Here is a 21,413-nt window from a genome sequence, read left to right on the forward strand (position 1 = left end):
AATATAGTTCCAAGCAGTGATTGCGGGCTCAAGCCCCCAGTGCAAACGTATTTGGTAATTAAAGGGTTAATCCAAACCATCAAGTTTAAAGTTTCATTAAGTTTCATTTATTTAGGAGTTGTGAGTGGTTCATAAGATCATTAAGAGATGTGATAACAGTTGCTCAGTTTGTTAATAAGTGTTTATTGATACATATTCCAGCTGTAATTCACGATTAAGTCAGGTTGCTATAAACACTTAGTAATTGCCAGACATCTTTTTTTGGGAGCTCATCTAAAGTGAGGACTATTTATACCTTCCAAAGCATTTACAAAGGAGATTTAAAGGATTAGTTATCTTCCAAACAGAAAAGATAAATACAACACAGAGGGATACAGAACAGAGAAATATATATTGTTAAACTGACTATTTCTTAATGCTTCCCTAATTCACAGAGTGCAGTTATTATAAAGTGTCACCAATGCATTTAGTATTGTTTACAAATCATTATTTTAATGTTTTACCAAAACCTTTAATGATTTGCCACAGAAAAAGAATGAGATGCATTCTAACATAACTGTGGCATTAAACTCAGTTAGTAAGGACTCATTTAAAATACTGCACATATATAGGCAATTCTGATTACTTGTTAAAAGTACAATGAAATACCTTGTATTTGCAGACGATGTAGTCTGTTTGTGGATAGAGACTTCACTGGCCACTTGCGCTAATCCTCCTAACTCCGCGTGTGTGTATGTGTGAAATGCGGTGCTGAAGTGAAATAACTGGGCAGTTTGATAGCTGAATCATAATAGGCCCCCTCATAACCTGCAGTTAAGGAAATTTTACTTTATTTGCGGGGCGGGCCAAATAATTTCATGAAACCCCGACCCGCACATCACGAACACACACCCCACTCCCCTCTCTCTCACAGAGAGGCAGAGTGAAGAGTTCCTTTTTTGCTGTTATTTCAATAAATTTCCACGGCAAAACCGTTTACGCTATCCATAATCTGTTCACAATTTAGCATCTTCATTATCTTGGCATCATGTTAACAAAGTTTGGTGTGAATTTTATAATTTTTGAAAGAGTAGAATGCATTATTTCACAGACATATTTTTCCCAAAATCCATATTCAAATCAAAATAGCCGACTTCCTGTTGGTTGTAGCTAATGAATGTAAATTAGAAAGTTGTCCATATTAATAAGTACAATATATGTAACGAGTTTGGTTTCTGTAGCTAAAACTAAGCCGCCCACTTTTGACAATAGGTTGCACTATAGAGTGCCTCCTCCCTGCCCTTTTATGAGCTTTTGCCAGTGTCTATCTATTATTAATTCTGATATGTGTTGTGAGTTTCATAAAATTCTAAGCATGTTATCTGCCTCTAAATCACCGAAAAAAAATATTCCAGTTTGACATGTTGCCATGGCCCCTTTGGACTTGAGCCCTAATTATAAGTAGGTCCTTTACATGTGCTTTAATATGTCAAAACATCAAACAAGTGTACTTCTTCAGAGCATGTTAAATGATTATTGAAACAACAATTTAAAATGTACTCTAATGTAAAACTTTTAATGTGACATCATTACTAAGTACACTTACATGGTCTTTTGTTTCATTATATTATCTGCATTTTATTTAAATAGAAACTTAAGATTTGAAGTCCACATTTATTATAATTAAGCACACTTTTTCACAAGGGTTGCATTTTTGTATAAAGGTTATACATACTGATTCATATTTGATTAAAACTACATGTAAAACAGTTAAATGTGTTTCATAAATGTGTTTTAATCCTTACTTCCTTAACTTCAAATTCTGAATTCTAAACAGACTGTGCAGTGTGTTAGCTAATTTTAGACCAATGTCAAAGCTTCCATTCTATGCTAAAATCATGTAGAAGAGCGTTCTCACCCAACTTCAGTCAATTGTTCATACAAATGAGATTTGTGAAGTGTTTCAATCAGGTTTTAAAAAACATTGCAGCACTGAATCAGCTTTGCAGAGAGTTTTTAAGATATTTTTCTTGGATTCTGAAATTTTACTGTACTTTTACTTTTAGGTCTGATGGCAGCATTTGATACGATTGACCATCAAATACTAATATCTCGTCTTGAAACATCTGTGGGTATCTGTGGAAATGCCTTAAGATGGATAAAGTCATATTTTCATAATAGGAGTTTTTTGGTCCATATGGGAGAATTTGTATTGGCACCCATTTGTTGTGGTGTCTCGCAAGACACCTTTTTTTCTTTCCTCTGTATATGCTACCATTAGGATTGATTTTGGATAAATATGGTGTGTCATTTCATTTTTACACTGATGACACTCAGTTATATTTGTCTTTTAATCCAGATTCTTCCAGTGCCTTGGGTTGTCTGTTGGTCTGTTTAGGTGAGGTGAAGTCTTGGATGTCGGCTAACTTTTTGAGTTTTGATGAATCGAAAACAGACATCATTTTATTTGGTCCCTCTGAAATGAGCAATACAGCTGGAGTTAACTTGAGAACACTAAGCCCTTTTAGGAAAAAAAACATGGGTGTGATCTTGGGTGCTTTAAAATTTAACTCTCAAATTAGTAAAGTTGTCAAAGTAAGCTTCTACCAATTAAGAATGATTAGTAAGATCAAGCCTTTCTTAGCACGTATAGACTTAGAGAAGCTTATTCATGTTTTAATTTTTTTCTCGATTAGATTATTGTGACTCACTTTATTACGGTACTCAAACATAATTTTTGGACAGATTACAAATTTTTCAAAATTCAGCCACAAGTCTACTGACGGGTACACAGAAGTATGATCGCATTACTCCTGTTTTGTGATTGTTGCATTGGTTACCAGTATCTTATAGAATTAATTTTAAAATTCTAAGTTTTGTTTTTAAATCCCTGCAGAATATGTCCCCTCCATACATTGCTGATCTTATTCATGTTCAAGAGTCAAAGAGATCATTATGATTTAATATACACAATCTCAAGTTCAGAGGTGACCCAGCATTTTCTGTAGCTGCCCGAAGGCTTTGGAACATTTTGCCAGTGTCTTTGCGACAATTATCATTTCAGAATGAATTTAAGAAGCAGTTAAAAACTTTTTTTTTTTTTTTTCATTAGCCTTTGATCAGGAATTAGTGCCGAGGTATTATTGGTTTAGTTACACTTTGGTCTGTCTTGTATGTTGTGTATTGATGATTTTATTATTTGCTTTTATATTCTTTTGATTGAACTTACCGTACAGCACTTTGGTCAACTTAGTTGTTTTATTAGGTGCTTCATAAATAAAGTTGGAGTTGGAGTTGTGCTGCAAGGTAGAAAGCCAGTATTCCATTTTGTATGTTTTGATTTGTATGAGTGTTTAACAATAGATCGCCCTCTGCTGGTGTTAATATAACCTAATCTGCTCCCAACAGCATGTCTTCTCAATGATTGGGAGAGATGAGAGATTACTTTTTCTCAAAAAAGTAACGCTAGTTACTTTGTTTTCCCATTTATTGACTGCCAAGTCTCCTGTCCCCATATTGGGAGAAATCTGAAGTACAGAGGCATCATGTGCGCTGTGTGAACATGATGTAGTTCTAGATTAAATGTGAATGTGCATATATTCATTCCACTCACATAAAAAAAAAAAAACACAGATTTATTATTCATCAAAATTACTTAAAACAGTGAAATGCAAACTCAGAATATGAAGCAAACCTGCAATAACTAAATATGTTAAAACAAATGTATCTAATCCCATTTTATTAACTAATGTCTTTGCTGCTGACCTTTGATGATCCAGTTCAACTATAATAATAAGCAAAACAATTTTTAACATTAACTTTAGATAAACTAACAGTTGAGCTTCATTGTTTAGTTTTTTAGTTGTTGTTGTTGGTCTTTTTTATTGCTAAAAGTGTGTCAAACCTTCTTCTCCTTTGTTCTGCTGTACAGACCTGAATTTACTTTTCCTTCTGCCTGAGGTTTATATTTATTAAACGTTTTGGTGTGAAAGGGCTTGCATTTGCTATAAATATAACTTCTTATATTAAAAGCCCTGCTCATATTTAAAAAGTAATGCAAAAGTAACGTAACACATTACTTTCCATAATGTAATTAGTTACTTTTTTAGGGAGTAAAACAATATTGTAATGCATTACTTTTAAAAGTAACTTTCCCCAACACTGCATGTGAAGTGTTTGAGAGGAAGAGATTGATTAGTAGAGAGGAGTATTACATGAAGGGCATGTTCAAGAGAGAGTAGACATACACAGATGTACTGACCAGTTGATAGGCAGTGATCTCTCTCTCTCTCTCTCTCTCTCTCTCTCTCTCTCTCTCTCTCTCTCTCTCTCTCTTTCTTGTGGTATTTCTGTTTATTGGTCCATCTAAATGAAGGAATGAATACCCCTCCCTTTGACCTTTCACTCTTTCACACAATACCTTTTTTATTTATATAACTTGTGTGTGAAGAGGTAAAACTGTGTATAGGGTGTGTTGAGTTTTACACTGTGGTGAGAATATACTGAAGACAGATGGACAAACTTATGAATGGTTACTGGATGGATGAATAAACGGAAAGTTGAATGAAGTGAGGCATTGGATGAACATATGGATGGACAGATGCTTGGACAATCTACTAAGTCTGCTAAAATAAATTCTCAAGTTCTCCCATGACAAGAAGAAAACGTGTGTTTTTGTCTGTTTGTGTCAGGGAGGGTGATTGGTGGGACGCCCGATCTCTCACTACAGGAGGGACCGGCTACATTCCCAGCAATTATGTCGCCCCCGTGGACTCAATCCAGGCTGAGGAGTAAGTATTGTATGATTTGTGTGTGTGTGTGTGTATGTGTGTACTTGTTTTTCTATTCTGGTGGGGACTTAAACCTGAATACACACAGACTCATGGGGACTCGTGTCACGGTGGGGACCCAAATTGAGGTCCCCACGGGTAAACAAGCTAATAAATTACAAAGAATGAAGTTTCTTGAAAATCTAAAAATGCAGAAAGTTTCCTGTGAGGGTTATGTTTAGGGGTAGGGTTGGTGTAGGGCGATAGAAAATATGGTCTGTACAGTATAAAAACCATTACGCCTATGGAGAGTCCCCACAAGGATAGCTGACCAGACATGTGTGTTTGTGTGTGTGTGTGTGTGTGTGTGTGTGTGTGTGTGTCTGTGTGTGTTAATCTGAAATAACTGCCTGTTTTAAGGGTGGGGGTAAAGTGATGTAATTGTAATCATTCCTACTTTAAACCATCGACCTCTCAGCAGGATTGATGACAAACTTTGGCTCACTCTTAATTGAATCCAGATACAGTCACAGTTCAGGGTGGTTCTTGAATGTCATTGCTAAGCAACATTTGTTGTTGTTTGGGACAAATTACAAAGGCATTTCCCAAAAAGCATAACCATATCTGAAGACTGAATGTGCAAAAATGAGAAATTGCAGGAAAATGTAATGAAAAAAAAAAAACAACAAAATAAATGATTGTCTATTGTCAGTAGTTTTGATATGTTTTACACAGAAGTCTCAAACAATAAATTTCAAATCAAGCAGCTTTCGGTCAGTGTGGCAAATTCACATGACTGATCAAAAAAGTGAAATATGCACTGGAAACTTTTTGCCCTTATTCAGTACTTCAGATGCCCATATAGAAACCTATGTATTTTGTCACTCCCCCTCTTTTGTTGTCCTAACAAACATGTAGTCCCTCCCCATGGAAGAGACCACCATTGGTTGGGCTAAATGTTGACATGTCAGACTGAAAACTATTCTTCAGGAAATGTTTTAACACACACACAAATGCTCACACAGCTTCAAGTTAGTTAAATCTCAATATTTCAGACACAAATTTAAAATTAGCATTTCTGCTCCGAACAAAACTTTTAATTATGGTGTTTCTCCTGTGATTTTCTTAAGTTACACTATGAAAAATGATATCATTGATATAATGATATCATTATTTTGTTTGCGGATGTTTTCTGATGTAATTTGTAAGACCCCTCAAATTGCATATTTACATGTTTACATATAGAGCTGTAAAAACATTTCCCAGCCATCCCATCTTTGTGATCAAGTTTATATATGTTTCTAGATATGTTTGTAATGTTATGTCTAGCATTGATGTGGTACATGTTCAGAAATGCATTTAACCTGTCATGTAAACAGACTGATCCAAACATGCCTGGCTTAATTAACAGTATCAAGAAAATGCAGACTCGATAAAAACCTTCTTCCCGTTTCTCTGTCTCTCAGCTGGTATTTTGGAAAGTTGGGCCGTAAGGATGCAGAAAGGCAACTTCTTTCCACAGGGAACCCGCGTGGCACCTACCTGATCCGTGAGAGTGAAACCACTAAAGGTAATAAACTACACTTATGGTGCTACATCATTAACCAGTTTATACAAAGTTTACTACTAAGTTTACTAAGTTCATCTACTGTGCTTAGGGATGTGATTCATGGAGAGTTTAATCATTCTGATTCCAGTTATGATTCTAAAGACAGAAATGAAAATCATAATTTAGCCACCCTAATTTTTTTGTCCTTACATAAACAGTTTAAAGTACTTGAACTGCACTATTTATCACACTACAGAGTATTGGTGCACTACAACAGCCCTTCTGTTTTGTTTCTGTGTGGCAGGTGCCTTCTCTTTGTCTATCCGTGACTGGGACGATGTGAAGGGGGACCACGTGAAACATTATAAAATCCGTAAACTGGACAGTGGGGGATATTACATCACCACTAGAGTTCAGTTTGAGACCCTTCAACAGCTGGTCCAACATTACACGGGTAACACGCATAGACACGCTTCTCATTCCACAGAACTCTCATATCTCATAGCTGCAGATCTGACATGCAAGATTATCCAAAGTAATTAGAGTTTTAACTTCGTGTCTGTTAGAGTTACAGAGCCATGGTTGTATCCTATAATGCCATTCACAGTGCTTTTGCAGCTCTCTACAGGAGGCGGCACTGCTCCAGTCAGTCAGAAAACCTCATCTGAATCGCTCTCTCTCTGTCTCTCTCAGTAGGATGTACTTTGTCTATGCTTCAGTTAACATATTGACTGTTAATGCATCTATGAGTCATATAGACTTTAGATAGTGTGTGCAGGTGGCTTCTTCCATTACCTCCCATACACACAGATACTCATAATAATACATCATCAGATGAACTTAACTGTGTATCAGCTTCAATTGCTGTGTTGATGCTACTCTAAAGTGGCCATGTTTGCTTTAGCTTAACACTTTCTCATTGTTGACTGCCTTCACTTCCAGCAGCAGAGCTTTGTGTATGTCTTTGTAATGCGCCCTGTTACGGCAGTGGTCCAAATCTTAAAGCAATTGCACTGCCTACCCCTGACCCTGGTCTCCTTTCACATTGTATTATTTGGTGCATCTGTATCATAAATGTGAAAAATAGCATCAGATGTTTACAACTGTAGTAAGGTCACAATTCGGGGTGGGTGAAAATCAATTCAAGAAATGCATCAGGACTCTTTCTTAAATTATTCTGTATTGACTTGATCCACAAAAATACATGATCAGAATTTACTGAAATTATATATACAAAATATTTTTGAAAAGTCATATGCAGGACAAAATATCACACATACAGATATGTGCCATCAGGGCCAGCCCGTGGTTTAGGAGACATAGGCAGTTGCCTAGAGCGCAAAATGTCTGGGCACAGCACAAAAGATTTTTTTTTTTTCTCTGAAGTGCACCCTCTTGTGACCATCATGCATTCTACACCCATATATTAAGCTAAATAATTTCTGACAGTTAACATAATTTTAGTACTTATTATTTTTAGATTAAAATAAGGTTAGAATAAAATAAATTTTACATCAATGAAAAATCATAAGATTTGACAACATCTTCATGTTGGTCATGTTGGGCTAATTTAAATACTTTCTGCATTATGATGTAATTATAATACATCATCATAACTCATTAATTATGCATGGTGCACGCAGTTAAAATAGCTTTGCCATTTATGTGCTCTTAAAATCATTATAGGACTCATTATGATCCTATTGTAGTGCAACTTTTCATAGGAGAACCACCAAAATATCACATGAAACCAAACAGGAGTGAATTAATTACTTAAAGTGCACCTATTATGCCATTTCCAATATTGCCTTTTGTGTAACTTTATGTGATTGTAAACAATCTGCAAAGTTGTAAAGCTGAACGTGCACGATAAGTTATTGTCTTCCAAAATAAAGAATCGACTCTCTACAGCCTAAACGAGTCATTAGTCATTTGAATCCCACTTCTGTGACGGCTAAATGTCACAAGGGAACACATTTGCATAATTCATGCCTATGTTCTATGTTGGCTGGCCACAAACAACTTTTCCCCCCGCCTACAAACACGTCATTTTACTGACGACTGCTTCTCTAATCTCGGGGAGTTCAAAGCGGGATTCACAAAATGCTTGCTGTTAAAAGATGGATCAGTATCCTGTTTTTTTGACCAGCTATTCCACTGAATCACAACCTGTAAGCGTGATAAATAATAGATGTTTAAGTAGAGTTTAACAAGAGTTTATATTTTCTATCAAGCATTCAAAATACAGAACTATAGAAATAGGCATATTGTTTCAGACAGGATGTATGCAGTAGACCAATCACAACAGACTAGACCACCTGACCAATCAGAGCAGAGCAGGCACACAGAAAAGAGGGGTTTAGAGAGACTGAATCTTTGAACTGCTTCGAACTAATGGTTTGAGAATCGCTGGAAAATGAGGTGATATTAAATGCATATTTTGAGGAAAAAAAGCAGTTTTTGACCTTGCGTTTATGTAATCCTATCGTAGGAGACTCCCAAAACAATATTAGGAACTGTAAAAGTGGCATAATAGGGGCACTTTTTCACTGATTCTTTCACTGACACATTAACTGAAGAAATTGGAATCCATAATCCAATTGAATGAATTTAATCCAAGTCTTCTGCTATTTAAAAAAAAAAAATCTGAGCCCAAATGTAGAAGGAAAAAAAATAATAATAATAAAACTAGGCCAATAGCACTTTTATGAGGTTTTCCCCTTTGGTGCATGCCCCCTATGTTGAAATAGCAAGGAAAGAGATTGCGTTAACCCATGGACTAAAAAACAGCTTGCGGTAGCAGTCCAAAATTTGCCAAATTCTGTGGGAAAACCTCATACTTGTCAAAACTGCCCAGAAAAGCATCCACCTGAGTCACTTTTTTTCTGAGGCACTGACAGGGGAATATCCAATCTGTCTGCTTATATGGCAGACAAAAATGCACATATCTGATTCATATAAGATTTATTTCCACTTATGAATGAGACCTGAAACTGATCTGAGAATATCGGAATCAATGTGCTTTTCCCATGTTCTTTGTGGGTTATATCCGATCTATCCCACGTGGGAAAAATAATCTGAATTGGATTACTTGAACTATGTAATGTAAATGCAGCATATGATGAACAGATTTAATTTAGGCTATTATTCACATATAAACATTGATCATCACACATACATGGAGCACATCAAATATGGCAAACAAGCTCAAGATGTGTGTACTGCATTCTAAAAGAGACATATCCCAGAAATCATTTTAAAATTGACTTTATATCAGTGGTGCTCTATCCTGTGCTCAACTCCAGTCTGATGTCAATTTTTTTTTTTTTGGTAAGCACTTTGATTTAAAGCAAGGGTGCCCCTTTTCCTGTAGATCTACTTTCCTGCAGAGTTCAGGCCCAACCCTGACTGGAGCCTGTACCAAAATCTCTAGTGGGAAAACACCTCAATCTAGAGAGCCAATGAATTTGATATCACTATCAAACGTTTATTCCCATGTGTGAGAGGACTCATGATGTTGATGGCTGATGAGGCCTGATTCATGCTTGGATTCCTCAAGCTCAGAGTAGATGGCACTCAATGACTGATTCCTGAAATGATGCATCTGTGTGTGCCACGTTTTTTGTTATCTCAGCTTTACAGTCTGAAGTGAACATTGCTGTAGTGTTGTTGGAAAATGCCACACATTAACCCTTTGTTAAATGTCAAAACATGGCATCTCCTACATTATGGCCAATCGGTAAGGGGCAAACATCTCCAAGAAATTAAAATGATTTGATTGGTAACCATCACTGTTTTTCAATCAGTTATTAGGTCATAGTTGTTATTGTTGTTATAAAAGATTCCTTGCACTGACATTCAGTATTTCACAAACAAATGCAGTCCACTGAAAAAAAAAAACAATTGCATCATGGATTACCATTCGCAGGTGTCATGCTGAAACGCTGTACTGCTTCTTTCAGTGCTTCTGATGCTTGTCTTTTCTCTCTCTCTCTGACTTTGTGTATCTGTATGTGTCTGTGTGCACACGCTCAGAGCGGGCAGCGGGGCTTTGCTGTCGTTTGGTCGTCCCTTGCCACAAAGGGATGCCAAGGCTCACTGACCTGTCTGTCAAAACCAAAGATGTGTGGGAGATTCCACGGGAGTCACTCCAACTCGTAAAGCGCTTGGGCAACGGCCAGTTTGGGGAGGTTTGGATGGGTATGGCCCATCGCACAGTGCTTATCAACAACCAACCAGGAGTACGTTTCCCAAAAGCATCGTTAGCCAACTATGGTTGCAAGTACTAATACAGTTCAATGGAAGTGATGGAACCTGCAACCATCGTTGCTTTTGGGAAGCGCACCCCAGAGAGAGAGATGGAGTAAGGTCAAGGTGAGAGGAGGAGTTACTACAAACGTCTGGATATTTAAGCTTATTTTTTAAACAAATATATCAGGTTCAATATGTTAAGCTGTAACAAAAGCATTTGTAGCATTATGGATGCCAAGTCGACCCTCTGACGAATTTTATAAAACACACTCTTACAGTAGATGTAACCTGGGCCAATGTGTTCATCCTTTTCTGGAATATTCAGACATCATGAAGTGACTGACCCTCTCAGGACAACAGGACCACCCTCCTTGTCTCTCTTTGCATGTTCCCCTGTCATCCTACTAGTTAACCCCTCTACTCTTCCCCCTTTATAGAGAGTGCAGATGGTTTGTGCTTTCAATTAACGGGTGTGTGCATGGTCTACATCCCTGATACGGTGGGACTTAGCCATGATTCCTGGGAAATCGGCCGTGAGTCTCTGACGCTGGACAGGAAGCTGGGGGCCGGGTGTTTTGCTGATGTTTGGTGTGGTAAGACAGTTGCCTCCTCTCCCACATGCTCTGACCTCCACACAAACTTAGGTTTTAAATTAAGATTTTTTTATTAATTAAACATTTTCATCTAATCCTGTTTGATACAAAATATTGGTTGCTCCCGTCATTCCTATGACAATCTTCTGACATCCCTCAACCATCTCATTTGCACCTTTATTTAAGCAATTCAACAAAAAAATGCTTTTGATATTTGTATGTATGTATTTATTCATTCATACATCTATTTAATAATGATTTATTTTTATTTATGTATTTGTTTATTTTTTTATAATTGTCAGGCACAGGGTGCGCCCTGCCTATTCATGTTGCAAGCTCACTCAACTAGAAGTGTTACATCCTCCTGGGCGCTGGCTCATGGTGCCTCGCTGACAGATCTCTGTAGAACTGTGGGCTGGGCTTCGCTAGGTTCTATAGCCTTCGTGTAGACCCGGTATCCTCCTGTGTTCTCACATCAAATGGGTAGTGGCACTGAGAGGCCCCGGTTAGTGTCGGCTTGCTAAAACGACTCCAGATTGTCTGTACTATTGAGCCTGTCGAGGTCCTCCGTCTCTTTGGTAGCCAGACGTGGGGGAGCGACTGGTGCCAGGCCTTCAAATGTTGAATCTTTGAGAACTGGTGGAAGGCTGGGTTCCATATGAGAGACTTAAGTGGAATCTATTTATGTAAAGTCCACGGTATAGCATTCCCAGAGCCTCCTGCCATTTTCCAAGAGGGTTTCAATCACCTCCAATTTTCCATATGCACCTAACGAATGTTCAAATGTGTATTTGCTCCTGAGGCCTCCTTCAAGTGGAACGGGTATGTTTTCCCAGTGTTAACCAATCTCACTGAGTGGGTATTGCTTCGACAATGGTGAGTGGAACTTCTTGTTGCGTGCACTGCCTACACCAAAAAGGAGTGCAGGTGGCTCGCACAGGGCAGTGGATGGAGCAGCATACATGGCGCTTTGGTAGGGAATCCCAATTCGTTGGTCACCGACATGACGTTGAGAGTGATTGACTGAAAGGGAACATGTTGGTTATATATAGTGACCCTCGTTTCCTGAAGGAGGGAACAGAGACGTCATGTCCCATCCCAACACATATACTCACGCTGTGATCAGCTGCACCTGGATGAAATAACTGCATGCCAATATGCATTGGCTCGTATAGTTTACACACAAAGTAGATTGGTCTATCGAAGTGATATTCCAATTTGTTGGCCACCGGCACGATGTCTCCATTCCCTCCTTCAGGGAGCGAGGGTTACCATACATAACTGAGACGTTAGATAGACTTTTAAAGCATTTAAAGCACTATGTATTTCCTTTCACTTATATTAGTTGTAGTGTATACTAGTTTAAACTGTTGAATCACTTGCACAATACTCTTGAAAAGCAACATGATAATGTTGTAAGTCCCCCCTAAATTATTATACTGAATAATGACTTGGTCCATACCAACTAAAAGTAAGAAATCTTGAAGTCATTTTGATTACTTTTACGGGTCTTTTTTTGTGTGTGTGTGTGTGTTTTTACTTTTTTATTTTAATCCTGTCTGAAATTTGACAGTCATTGTTACTATGAACTGCTGTAAAAGAGCAGTTTGAAATCTCTTCAAAAATCCTCTTATTTCATACAGGTTTGGACGGTGAGCAAACAATGCAGGTGAACTATTTCTTAATGAACATTTAGGAAACATTAAGAAACATTTATTAATTAATTAGTCTAGAGGGATCTTGCAAGTCTTTTAGTCTTACCCCTTCATTATGGATCACAAACCATTTATTTGTACCCACACCACAAACAAGGATTAGATGAATATCTGAAAAATAATAATAATAATTTAAATAATTGTATGATTAAATAATAATAATAATGATATTATTATTATTATTAATTATAATATTTTTCACAAACAAACTTTACCTGACGGACAAACTTGGGATATTTTTTGCATGCACATTTTACACATTCTGATTTGTTTTGATTATTATTGTGAGAGCTTCAGTGATTCTTCATCATGTCTGTATCATGTCAGTAAATGGAGGTAAGAATATGAGCAGTAAGTATCAAGTGGAGCCATGAGTGTCACATCTATTTATCACAAGCAATCTGATTCAAGATAAGTGTGCTTTTATGCTAATCTTTCACTTTTCCCCATACTTCCCTGTAGATGAGCATGATGAGCTTCCCTGTAGAATCTGCCTTTTAGAATTATTGCCTATAGGACACTGCTGGTAATCATGAACAAAGGCACACAGATCAGTGTGTGTGTGTCTGTGTAGATTTTAAAAACCAGGTACCACATCTGATGTAACCATTTGAGTACCACCTTGACATCGCCTGTTAGTAAACATGAGATGATGTTTGTAACATCAGAAGTATTTCAGTTTTAAACAAAATATTCAATATGTAAAGTACTTCTCCATCTGCCATTGGTCAGGTTGTCCAGTCCAAAACTCATTTCATTGGTTGAGCCAGTTGTCTCTGTTAATGTGGTACAGGCTAAATTACAAACTTAAAATGATCAGAATGTCCACCATCACAGTGTCAATTAAAGGCAAGCAGATTCCAGTGCTGTGTATTTAACAAAGTTGTTTTTTTCTGTCCATTGAAATCTCTTGAAGAAAAACAGCTACAAATCACAAGTACAATGTAGGTTGAAAATTGTTGTAAATTGCAAAAATTGTTGCAAACAAAAATATCTAAACATATTTAAAATAATATATTATAGATTGCATAAGAAGCCACTGAGTCAAGCACACGTTCAACAAATTGCATTCAGCACAACTTTGTGTTGATCCGCATAGTTCTTAATTTAAGAGTACTAAAACAAACAAACAAACAAAAAAAACAGTTCTGTAAATGTGTACAATTAATTCATGGTGAATTCCCCATGAGTGTACTTGTGTGATAATGGCTGCTTTAATTGCATGTTAATTTTGCATGAACTTTTTTTGGAGTGCATGAAAGTCATTTTGTGGCATGCTGTTCAGCTAGGAGCTTTGTGCTGTTGTTCTGACTCTCTGCTGTGTGGTTTCTGTCAGGCACATGGAATGGCAATACTAAAGTGGCTGTGAAGACCCTCAAGCCAGGAACCATGTCTCCAGAGTCCTTCCTGGAGGAAGCGCAGATCATGAAGAAATTACGCCATGATAAACTAGTGCAGCTCTATGCTGTCGTTTCTGAGGAGCCCATCTACATCGTCACTGAGTATATGGGGAAAGGTCAGCAGTCGTTTTCATAGTAAAAGTAAAGAGAATGAGTTAACTAGAGGACAGACATAGAATGTATCTATTTTAACAACACTGATGGGATTTGTAGGCCTGACTGAAAAAAAAATCCAATTAAAGATAAATCAGGATTGAAGGTTGATGTTCTAAACTTAGAAATTGTCACTTGGGGACTCAAAACACTCTGCTTTATTGGACAGAAAGATAAAGAAATTATAGTGGGCTAAATTTAATTTGAAGAGCTGTAATGGAGGAAGCACACATTTAACCTAATACTGCAAGAAAAACTAATGGAAATTGGAGGAGAAAATGCCTGAACTCTACACATGTTATGTAGCATCAAAACATAATTTAGTCATGATCATAATCCACCCTCTCTTAGAAGTAACCACATTTTAAAAGAAAAATAGCCCATTTATTATATGGATCGATGAAGCTAACATGTACTGTATGTTGTATGTTTTAGGAAGCCTTCTAGATTTCCTGAAGGATGGGGAGGGACGTGCACTCAAGCTGCCCAACCTCGTCGACATGGCGGCCCAGGTAGAGCAGCATCACTTAAACCTGTTCTACAGTGTTCCCGAAAATATTTAGACATTACAGCCACACTTAACAATCCATGTCTGAAATTGCATTAGCACCATTTATTTCAAAGAAAGATATAAATTAATTCAGAAAGAGACATGTTCTTACTCATCATCACAGTGTTTAAATGATGCAAAAATAGGTATACTACTTAATATAGTTTTTGGGGCCTCTGTAAATCAATGATGTAACAAATATAGCAGGATGAAAATAACCCTGCTTTAGTTTGCTTCCATCTAAAAATAATCCGTTTAGGCCCGTGTTGTGTGCATGAAGTTATATTACTTTACGGTATCATGCTGTATCAGCACTATAACAACCAAAAGGTAATATTTCTTTGTTTGGCCTAAAGTAACCTCAGCACTATTCCTTACGGATTTGACTTTGCTCAGCACATTTCAGTGTAAGCATTTGTGTGTGCAGGTGGCTGCAGGCATGGCCTACATCGAGCGGATGAACTACATTCACAGAGATTTGCGCTCTGCTAACATTCTGGTGGGAGATAACCTGGTGTGTAAGATCGCTGACTTTGGCCTGGCCAGACTTATTGAAGACAACGAGTACACTGCCCGACAAGGTAAGAAACATTTGCCACCAAGCACATTTCTTCTTTCACACACTGTCTGGACACAAACATATGTATTGTTTGGGATGCTGGTCCCACAGCATGGCATGCTAAAAAATAATAGTTGACTCTTTAGTTATGTCGTTCAACATTTTTCAGTGTAATACAAAAGTAGAATTTATCTGAATATGTTAATTTATCTGAATATGTTAATCTGAATATGTTAATTTAGCTGAATATTTTACATTATTCTAAATGGTGATGCACAAAGTTTTTATTTACCTCAAACCCTTTTTTTTACTTCTGCTAAATATGGTTGTGTTCTATTGACAACATGTTTAAATACAAAATTTAAAAAGAAAAGATTAGGATTAGTGTTAGGCTAAGTTTACACAACCATGTAGTCAAAAACGAAAAAGTTTTTCCCTTGCGTTTTTAAAAAGTTTCACGTATACAAGACGTTTTCAAAATGATTTGTTTACAAATATCTGCGAAAACAGCCACAAACGCTGTGTTACATATGCCAGGCCAGTAGTTGGCTCCGTCATCTTGTTGGTAAACAGTACCTGTAAGGAAGTGATGATTAAATGCATTTCTGCTGTTGGTTGTAATAATGGTGAAGTAAATCCACCCTTTGCTGAAGAAGCATTAGCAAACTCTTGAGCAGCAACAACAGTACCACATACTTTGCAATTGTGTATGTGTGTTCACGCATGCCTTTAAAATTGACAATTTGTCAAAATGTCTACATACCTAACATATACTACGCACATGCATGACTTTACCATTTCAAAGATTCCTGTATTGGGTGTTTACACAGAAATGATAACAGTGCCTTTTTCAAATACTTGCACTTTGAAAACCATTTTCAACAAATATGCAGTTTTCAGTTCCAAAAATGTTGTTGAACAGGCAAAGCGCATAAAAAGCTTCCTGTTTTTGCCTGAAAATGTTGTCATGTAAACGGCCCCTTAGATGTCTGCACAGTAGTACATTGGTGTGAATGTTAATTACTGAAAAAGGTTGCAAATCCTAAAGCATACTCTTATTTAAGAAGAAAACAGTGTTGTGTTCTAGTCCAGGTATATATGCTCCACATTTCATTTTGTGATTTGAATAACCTTCTTCCCACGTTTGGTCTCTAGCAGATTAAGAGACTTTTCTCATTGGCAGACTGCTTAACCTGTATCTGTGGTGCAGAGAGAGATACAGTAGCAGCCAAAGAGGTTGCAGCAGAGTAGAGGGAGCTGCTCAGAAAACGTTACATGAAAGGTCACAATTTATTTTAAGTAAAACAGGCAAGGGGAAGGAAGACCTGTCACAATCCCATAAAAATGTCTTGAATATGAATTTCAGCCTCCAAACTGCCCGTATAATTTGTGCTAAAAACCTTCACTTCTGAAAGCAAATAATTTCCCAGTTGATTTACATGTTAATTTATTTTATACATCAAAGGAGTTACATCTTACAGATTGTTTGATTTTACAGATTGAGATTTGATTGAATGGTGAAAAGTGAACTTTGATATTATTGGTCAACACACCGCACTGGTTACATCAGCAGAAAAGTAAAGTCATTTTAGAAAAGCAGCAAATTGCTAAATCTAGGTGAAAGATTGTGTATACAGATTGTTTGAGAATAATGTAAGATATGTATTAAGAAAATAAATGTAAAGTCAGAGAAGTGGCTTATGGGAGCTCTCACATATAGCTCAGATGTGCTTCAGGCGTCTTAAGGTTGTTTCCCGGTCCTGCTCTAGTCTTGTCTCTGATTATTTCCTGTCTCTCATCCTACTGTCCTGTCCATTAAAGGTGAAAGAAGTGTAAAAAGTATATTTTGACTTCATGATTTTGTTCCAGTGAGACATTTCAGTGCATTTCTTTTTGAATACATCTCTTTCTTTCTCCCATGTCTGTATCATAGGGGCAAAATTCCCTATTAAGTGGACGGCTCCTGAAGCAGCTCTATATGGGAAGTTCACCATTAAATCCGATGTTTGGTCTTTTGGAATCCTGCTTACAGAGCTGGTCACTAAAGGCAGAGTTCCATATCCAGGTAAATCTTAAATCGCCTGCTTTGGGTGATCAACTTGTGTTGGAATATTTTGGAAATACAGTGTGTTGCTAATTAGATCAAGTAACCGAAGCAAGTATTCATTAACATCAGTATAAATCCGTGTAAAAATGAAGTCAAATACATGGTGAATAACTAAAGATCTGCACAATTCTACAAACTAGTTCCACTGATCACGGCTGGAATTTAGGGGAGTGTGAAATGCCATTGTGTCAGCACAGTATTGCATCATCCACAGATGTTTGCAGGCGTTTCTGTCTTAGTGTTGTTGATATGTGGTCATGTCCCTCATGATGATGATTAATCTTCTAGCTTCATGAGTGCAGTTCTGTCCCAAGATCTCTAATATTTAGAAGCAGGTCTTATCACCCTGCCGCCCAAAGCTTAGAAAACGGTGATCTGATATTTCCTGGTTTGATTGAGAGATTGATGAAAAATGTACTTTGCAACATTAGTTAATGGATCTCTTTATTAGTACTTTATTTCAAAAGTGGCTACATTTCAATGTACTGTATCTATGAAAATACATCTTTGATACAAACAGCTTTGTAACGAAAATCTTTTGCTGTGCAAATTAGAGATGATGTAGGTCAATTGGAAGACAACTATTCAGATAACAGCACATACATATAAAACTCTGTTTATTTGAGCATCCCAACTAGTTCACCATGGCAACACTGGCTATTCAGCAAAACAATGGTGTAAGGTTGGGCAGAACTAACTAATGAGGGAGTGTTTGAGAAAAGAGTTTAATTTATTGCATTTAAAATGTTATTAGTTCTATTTGGTGCAGCTAATGGCATGGAAATTACATGCAGCTTTAAATGGTCTAGTAAGGTTTAGATGTGTCCAGTCTCAGTGGTGGACGAAGTACACATATCAAGGCAAGGCAAAAATATTACTCAAATAAAAGTACTCTTTTAAATTTTACTAAACACTACACAGACATATTATTTTTATATCATTTGAAACTGCTATGGCAGCAAGGAAATTTGTTATTTTTAACTTTATTTACAGTTTTTATACCTAAAGTAGCCTACCCTGAACAGAAGGTGACACACAAATGTAGACATTTCATACACTGGTCTTACACAGCTTGCCCTTTTAAAACAGATGTAGGTCACAAATAACTGACAGTCATGTCCTAAATATGTCCTGTTTACTAGTTAATTTTTAGTTAGACATGAAGACTCACTCTGACTGGATCATTGAATCAGTGAGCTACAGTCGGATCATTCCACTTTGCAATTGAATCCTTCATTCAGAGATTAATCTAGATTTAAACAGAGAGTGTGTGTCTGAACCCCGAACGTTATCAGGAAGGCAATTCCAGAGTTTGGAAGTCAAATGCAAAAAAGCTCTACCTCCTTTAGTGGACTTTGCTATCCTAGGAACTACCAAAAGTCCAGAGTTTTGAGACCTTATGGAGTGTGATGGATTGTAGCATGGTATAAGGCTAGTTAGGTACGCAGGAGCTAAACCATTAAGGGCTTATTGTAGGTAAGTAACAATATTTTGTAACTAATACAGAACTTAATGGGTAGCCAGTGCAGAGACTGTAAAATTGGGGTAATATGATCATATTTTCTTGACCTGGTGAGGACTCTAGCCGCTGCATTTTGGACTACCTGTAGCTTGTTTATTGAAGATGCAGGACAACCACCTAGAAGTGCATTACAATAGTCCAGTCTAGAGGTCAGGAATGCGTGAACTAGCTTTTCTGCATTAGAAATAGGAAACACTTTTCTTAGTTTAGCAATGTTTCTAAGATTGAAGAATGCTGTTTTTGTAACATGGGAAACATGATTTTCAAAAGACAAGTTGCTGTCTAATATAAAACCCAGATTTTTGACTGTAGGGGAATTAATAGTGCATCCATCTAGTTGTAAATCGTAATCCAAGAGAAAATGATTGGTCATCCAATCTTTTTAATTTTTAATACACTCTGAGCTTAGGTAATTTAAAAGGTTTATCTGGTCTCGTTGAGATATAGTTGAGTATCATCAGCATAACAGTAGAAACTAATCCCATATTTTCTAATAATATCACCAAAGTGCAACATGTACATTGAAAATAGCAGAGGACCTAGGACAGATCCTTGTGGCACTCCATACTTTATGGTGATAATTGAGATGACTCCCTGTTTAAATTAACAAAGTGGTAGCAATCGGACTTGTAGGATCTAAACCATCTTAAAGCCTGCCCTTGAACACCTGTATAGTTTTGTAATCAATCTATGAGTATTTCATGATCCATGGTGTCGAACACAGCACTAAAATACTAAATACTAAAGAATAGATACTTACTGTCCACCACTGTTCAGTTCTCATTTAAAAATGGCATTTATCATTTTATATAGTGAGAATAGTTCCCTAAACTATAGTGTTACCAATAATTTTGTCTTGTTTTCCAGAAATTACACACTTAAGCATTTTGTTTACTGTGAGTGAGAAACCTTGTGGTTTCCAAGAGAAGAAAGATAACTGAAGTCCATTGTTCTTGATATTTATTCAGCCAAAATTAATTGTTTAGCAATTATAGGGTTCTCAGCTCTGGCCCTTAAGCTCCACTTATGTTCATAGTTTCGCTCTATCCCTAATCCAACACACCAGAATAAGATAATCAGGGTCTTCAGGATTACTGCAAAGTTGCAGGCAAGAGAGTTTGATCGAGTTTGGACAGTGAACCTTGAGTGCAAGAATTGAGAACCTGGTTTGAGAAACTGCTTTATATCTTTTGTCTTCCTAAAATCTCTAATAAGATAAACATACTGACAGCATTGTTATGCTAAAACTCTCATGTAATTTTGGCTAGGGATGAATAACAGAGAGGTACTGGAACAAGTGGAACGTGGCTACCGGATGCCGATTCCCCAGGACTGCCCGATCTCTCTACACGAGCTGATGGTTCAGTGCTGGAAGAAGGATGCTGAAGAGCGGCCCACTTTCGAGTACCTGCAGGCCTTCCTAGAGGATTACTTCACCGCAACCGAACCTCAATATCAGCCCGGAGACAACCTCTAAACCCAGCTTCCTGGGCTCACCCTGATCTTATCCTCCCTGGGCCATCCCAAGTGCCCTCGACTCCCTCCTGACTGGAGGCATGTACAGTTTCATAAGTTCACCTAAGCTCCACTCCGGCTCACCCGAAGACTGAACCGTTTGCACAGACTTTCAGCTTGAGAGGTGTACACACGAGCAAGCTGGGGAGGCAAACAGGGAGAATTGTGAGAAGGGAGGGGACGTGGCAAGGGTTGTGGCCATAATCATTATAATGATAAGAAATTATGCCTGTATTCACTGTAAATATGAGATGCTTGTTTATGGATTTTTTTTGTTTCTCTTCATGTTTATTGTTTTGTTAAACCCCCGCTCATCTTTTTGTGCCGCTTTGCAAAGTAGCAATTTTGGTCATTTTGAACCCGTTCTTCATGAAGGATAAAGCGGACATCTATGAAGGGTTTAGGTGTGTGCCAGTGCATAAAACTCTTGTCTGCTTGTGATATTTGAGTTTTGAGAATGTTTGTGGTCTATTCATTCTCTCCTCTTCTGATGAGATCATGTTCCAGATGGAGGAATAAAGATTCAGAGTCTATTATTCTAGTGGTTCTTAAAATATCTCAACCTTCAAGGGAAATTGATTTGTCATGTTTTCTTTGATTTATTTTTCATTTTACAGTGCTTAAGATACTAAATTGAGTTGATATTTAGTTAATCTCTGAGAACTGTGTCCTCTCCAAATTATTAGTTGTTAACCTAATGTGACAAAACATTTTTATATTTCTAGCCAAATGTTAATAACTGCCATATGTC

The 21,413-nt window shown here is 37.2% G+C and overlaps 1 protein-coding gene across 5 annotated transcripts in view; it reads left to right on the forward strand.

Annotated features, from left to right (window-relative positions):
• Nucleotides 1-21,195, forward strand: part of LOC127938329 (tyrosine-protein kinase fynb) — a 74,435-nt gene extending 53,240 nt beyond the window's left edge. For 2 of the 5 annotated variants that reach the window (XM_052534867.1, XM_052534866.1), the window contains 10 exons: nucleotides 4,671-4,769; nucleotides 6,215-6,318; nucleotides 6,602-6,751; nucleotides 10,333-10,497; nucleotides 10,986-11,141; nucleotides 14,193-14,372; nucleotides 14,845-14,921; nucleotides 15,387-15,540; nucleotides 17,452-17,583; nucleotides 20,416-21,195. In XM_052534867.1, the coding sequence (XP_052390827.1) occupies nucleotides 4,671-4,769; nucleotides 6,215-6,318; nucleotides 6,602-6,751; nucleotides 10,333-10,497; nucleotides 10,986-11,141; nucleotides 14,193-14,372; nucleotides 14,845-14,921; nucleotides 15,387-15,540; nucleotides 17,452-17,583; nucleotides 20,416-20,624 (1,426 nt within the window). In that variant the 3' untranslated portion in view covers nucleotides 20,625-21,195. The remainder of the gene's footprint in view (nucleotides 1-4,670; nucleotides 4,770-6,214; nucleotides 6,319-6,601; nucleotides 6,752-10,332; nucleotides 10,498-10,985; nucleotides 11,142-14,192; nucleotides 14,373-14,844; nucleotides 14,922-15,386; nucleotides 15,541-17,451; nucleotides 17,584-20,415) is intronic. The other 3 variants (XM_052534868.1, XM_052534869.1, XM_052534870.1) reach the window with 3 other exon arrangements.
• The last annotated feature ends 218 nt before the right edge of the window (nucleotides 21,196-21,413 follow it).

Source organism: Carassius gibelio, chromosome A20 (genome assembly GCF_023724105.1).
Source record: "Carassius gibelio isolate Cgi1373 ecotype wild population from Czech Republic chromosome A20, carGib1.2-hapl.c, whole genome shotgun sequence".
Classification (NCBI taxonomy): Eukaryota; Metazoa; Chordata; class Actinopteri; order Cypriniformes; family Cyprinidae; genus Carassius; species Carassius gibelio.